Here is a 5,301-nt window from a genome sequence, read left to right as displayed (position 1 = left end):
GTACCAGGACCAAATTTACGTAGTTATACCTAACTTCACAACTCCAAGGGTTTCGGTTTACGGTGATAACCCTAGAGGCTAAACTAGAGAGAGATTTTTTTTTTTTTTTTAACAAACGACATTATCTAAACTAAGGGAAGGAGGTGGCTCAGTCTCATAATGAGCTAGCAATAATATGGTTCAAATTCACATTTGGTAAGAATCGAACCTAAGACCTCTCACTTACAAATGAAGATGAATACCAGTAGACCATAGTACTAAGTGGCAAACTAGAGAGAGATTTACTAGTGGAAAGTTTTACAAAATGTTTTTTCCTATCTAATAGCCCTTCTTACAGACTAGTTGAGGAGAGGGCAGAAAGACGAATATGCCCTGACATATTATGAGAATATTCTTGATTTTCTTTAATTATCACAAAAAAAGATTAGCAGATATTTACTTAATCAGTGGGTGAATTAAATGCGTAATATCATCTTATCATTTTAAAACTGATTCCGTAATAGGATGTGATTAACCCCAAATTGGGAATTTGAGGGTTTTTTTTTTTTTTTTTGAGTGAGAGCGTGACATGAAGAATACAGTTCATTTGAAAGTAAAGATTTGTTTCAATTGCTACAATATATACAGTAGGGAAGTAATTTTTTAGAGTCAAAAGAGATCAAAAGAGAGTCAAGCCGTATAAGTGTGCAAACGAAGAAAAATAATAAAGGAAAACTAATGAAAAGGATTTGAAAACTTTGAGTTTTAATGATAAGGACAGAATAAAGGGTAAAGTGAATAGTACCAGAATTGACTTTTTAGTGTAAAAATATGGTTTTTCGTTAAAGTGAACAGTACCAGGTGCTTTTCGTTAAAGTTCCCAAATAATAATGTGTGAAAACCATTTGTCCAGTCTAAAATACATGTATGGCATCTAACTGTAACCTAACCTACTAAAGATTTGTATGATGTATACATTTACTTTATTGAGCTCATACATAAGAAAAAGTCCATAACCTATTATCCATGTTCCACAACAAGCCCATACTGATCACAATATAATATGGTAAACTAAGGTTAGGTTCAGCTCGAGCATCGACCTGATAGGTCCATACTGACAACTGAACCAACAATAGTCAGTGGTGAATCTTTCGAATTGAAATTGATCCACCAATTTATGTAATTGACGACTATCAAGAACTAAAATATAGAGTTGGCGAAAAAAAATTATCGACATTAAAAAACATACTGCTTTAATCAACTTGACTAAATCGTTACGGAAATATGTTTCTGCAAAATCTATTTTAGAGCTTATAATGTCGCGAAAGAGGACTTCAATGAAATTGCTTTGAACCTAAATTAGAACTAATGAAAATGGGATGAAAATGAGTAAAGAGAAAGAAAAAAAAATCCTCCAAGCGAAACATAAAAATAATAAGAACGTTGAAGAATTCTATAATTTAAAAAATAATGAGGAAATAAGAACCTCATTTTAAATTTTCCAGTGTGTCAAGAGCATAGCTTGGTATACGAATGTATTAATACAATTAGTTAGAAACATTTCTTTTCAAATTTTCAACCAATTGTATTACTACACTTAATGTATCAGGCCGTATTCCCGACGCACTGAAAAATCTCTCCACTAACACTAACAATGTATTTGCATCACTTTTACAAGATAGAGCTGCAAATTTCGCACTCTCTCATCATAAATGTATCACAACATAAAATAAAACCTAAATAACTTGTTAATTAACTGGATTGCAAATAAAATAAAAATCAGAAGAGCAAAGTTGTGTAAAAGAGTTGGTTCCAAGTGTCTGGCAGTCCAGGAAGGCACCAATGGCTGCAATCTGCTGAACGGTCAGGATTGGCTCTCTGCTGAGGGCTTAATTCTCCACTGTAGATTGATGGGTGCCCGTCTTTTCTCAGCTCTGAAAGCATTGTGATGTCCAGCAAAGATGGAGGATTTCTCATGTCCCGGATCACACTGTCCATCACTCTCATTTGGTCTGGATAAGTTGTCCCGGGATAAGTTACTCCGCTCGTTTTCATAGGTGATGTTTCTCCATAGCAATTCTTGGTGGTTCTAGGAGTTGCACCACCATTCCATTCATTTGGGCTGTCAATTTAGCATGTTGGTCAAGTTTACCATGTACAAAAATCCATGTCATGTTCTAAGCATAAACACACAATCCATGGTCACTAAATTACCCGATTCTCACATTAGTCCTTCCGTCGAAAGTCTGTTATTTGTTCCTATAAATTTTGATTGAAAAGTAAATAATTTTTTACGGAAGGACCAAAGTGACATGGTTTAACTTTTAAGGATAATAGAATTATAAAGCTAAATTCCAAGACCAAGATGAGAATCGGATAGGAACTGTAACACTACAATATCTTCAAAATATCTTTGTGTAGTTATTAGACCCCACCATCTATGGCTAGTGTACCGACCTAAATACAGAGAGATTTTCAGTGTGCAAGACCACGGCCCGCTACACCAAATGAATTATGACACTTGGTGTATCAGACCGTGAGTCTGTTCCCGGCACACTGAAAATTTTCTCTTAAATAGAAGGTAGGAATCAAGTTAACATTTAGCAACCCAAAAAGATAACAAACAAAAAATGGAGCAAATTTTTGGTGCTTGAAGCTAGCAGTGCCTAGCAAATTCCAACATATAAATTATGAACCCTGAAAAATTGGAAATTGGAATTTCCACCAAACACAATTATTGGTGGGAAGGAGAGAGAAAGGGGAGGAAAGAGAGACTCACTCGAAGTGTGTGGGAGAAATGGAGAGGAAGAAAACTCGGGTCCGTGAGGTGTCGATGTTGGAATCAACCCAATTAGCCCATGTTTTCATCCCTTTCTCCAAAGCAGCCAAACGGTCCATATCTTTGTAATATTTCCCTCCTGACTCCATGTAATCCCACCTACACGTTTTCAAAGTCCAACACAAACACAATGATCTTAAATTTCAAACCAATTCTCCGAAAATAACTTACATTAAACGAGTACACCACCACTTTAGTATCTCAAATTTATATAACTCGCTACAGGTAATAGGTTTAAAACACCAAGTGACAAGCCAAAAGCAATTGGAAGTGCTTTGGAACATGTCAAAAACATTTTGGACAACCCTATACTCTAGAAGTCATTTTCACTATTTCTACCCCACTTTACCAAATGCTTGACTCTGTATGTGACTATGAATTTGACCTAAACTTACCATTGCACAAAACTACCATAAGCTAAACAAAACACAGGAATTGCTCACCCTTGGAGACCTCCGTCGTGGCTCCACCAATGACCGGTGTTAAACGACAGAACGTCGGCATTCCGCCACGCCTTGCCGTTCTCCGAAATGTCCTCAAGCTTCAGAACTCTCTTCCCTTGATAAATTTCTACGTCGACCAGGTACGGAGCTTTGTAAAATTGCAGTGTCACACCGTAGTCCTGCATTATAGTAGCAAAACCCAATAAGATCCTGTTTGGATTGAAACGAAATGATGCTATCATTTCCTAGCTCGTGACTTTTTTGGGACAAAGAACATGTTGGTGCTATCCTGCTGTCTTCACTAACTGACCCAAAGGGTCCCTCATACAGTTTCCCGATGTGATTCTTTTGGACTAACATTTCAAATCATTGTCAAAAATTGGGAAAGTAATTTGTTCATTTATTAAATGAACTTGCAATCTTTTTGTTCCTACAACAATAATAGTGTATGAAAATGCCTTGATGCACATTTATGTGATATGGAAAGTTGATTAGGGCAATTTGTTCGCCTCTCGCACTCAAATTTGAATTTCATTTTTCCGCAAATTGGAGTAGTTTAAAATTTTCCTCGTAAAAAGACATTTTGGCATTGAATTTGAATCTAATTGCTTCAAGAAAACAAGGTACCAAAGCCCAGAAAGAAGCAAAGTAAATTAATCAGAGACTCACCAGGAAACTGAATGTTGAAAGTGGAACTCCTTTGACCATTTGAGTCTGGGTTTGTGGATTTGCAGAGTAAATGAGACAAACCAAAGACTCCCATTGATTCTTCCCAAGTGAATCCCCTACAAACATCACTGTTTTCCCCTTCATTTTGAGTAGAAACTCAGCCCCATCGAACCTACCAAGAACAAGCAGCTACACCAAAAGTCACCACAATGTAAACAAAATCCTAAACTCACAAAAACCCATTTCACAAAATCACTTTTCAAAGTGCTTTTGCTTACAATGGGAGCTCACAATCAAAAAACCAGCACAAACCCATGTCACAAAATCACTTTTGAAGTGCTTTTGCTAAACCTTCGGAGCTCAAATCAAAATCAGCAAAACCCCATTTCACAAAATCACTTTTGAAGTGCTTTTGCTAAACCTTCGGAGCTCAAATCAAAACCAGCAAAACCCCATTTCGCAAAATCACTTCTGCAGTGCTTTTGCTAACCATGGAAGCTCAAAATCTAAAAACCAGCACAAACCCATATGAAAAAAATCACATTTTGAAAGCACTTTTGGTTACCTTGGGAGCTCACAATTGAGGGGTCTCCATCTGTACTTGAGGTAATCGGAGTCCGGGCGGCCGTACATTTGGCAGTTGAATTCTGGGTCGATGATTAAGGGGCACTCAGAGGATTGGTACATTGGGTAGGAGTCGTCTTGGACCCAATTGCCTGCAAACAATGCGCAACTGGATTGGTTGGTTTGGAACATTGGAGCTGTTCTGTGAGGGTGGAAGTTGTGGTGGTGGTTCCTCATGCTGTATATTATGGCAGAGTGGCATTGAACAAGAACTAGGCACAGAATAGTTAAGCATGAAGCAGCAGATTGGGAGCAGAAAAGAGCCATTACAGATTATTGGGTAATAAAGAAAAAGCAAAAGCTAGCTGAAAAGAGGAACTAGAGAGAGAGAGAGAGGATAAGTAATGTAATGTAAATTTAAGAATAATAGTTGAGATCTTGGTTCTGCAACTGCAAATGGGCCTTATATATAAAAATGGTAAGAGGAATTTGGATTTGTTGTGTGCATGTGAGAGGTAGGGTTCACTCTCACACGTGAGATAAAAATTGAGATGGATTGGTGACGGTGGATTTGTGAGATTTTTATTTGGACCCCTGAAGTTGAACTGACACTATTTGCTTTGTCATTGGAATGCAAGTGGTTTTGTCCACAAATCATCATGGGTCTTGTTGAATATGGTATTTTTATGAGAAAATCTTAGAGTACATTAATATTATGTTAAAATTCTATAGTGTAAGGGATGAACTATTGTATTGAATTGCATGACTAAATTTTGATAGTTTCAATCTAGTCGTTCAAATATCAGT

At 36.9% G+C, this 5,301-nt stretch overlaps 1 protein-coding gene across 1 annotated transcript; it reads right to left on the bottom strand.

The window, feature by feature from the left end:
• Positions 1-1,438: 1,438 nt before the first annotated feature.
• Positions 1,439-4,961, bottom strand: LOC103406610 (protein PMR5-like). The gene is made up of 5 exons (XM_008345602.4): positions 4,496-4,961; positions 3,931-4,102; positions 3,262-3,440; positions 2,759-2,917; positions 1,439-2,101 (listed from the first exon to the last, which is right to left on the bottom strand). The coding sequence occupies exons 1-5, from the start codon at positions 4,819-4,821 to the stop codon at positions 1,759-1,761; spliced, it is 1,179 nt and encodes a 392-aa protein (XP_008343824.3). The 5' UTR covers positions 4,822-4,961; the 3' UTR covers positions 1,439-1,758.
• Between the last annotated feature and the right edge of the window lie 340 nt (positions 4,962-5,301).

This window comes from Malus domestica, chromosome 03 (assembly GCF_042453785.1).
Source record: "Malus domestica chromosome 03, GDT2T_hap1".
In the NCBI taxonomy this organism is placed as follows: domain Eukaryota; kingdom Viridiplantae; phylum Streptophyta; class Magnoliopsida; order Rosales; family Rosaceae; genus Malus; species Malus domestica.
This window is presented reverse-complemented; position numbering and strand designations above follow the sequence as displayed.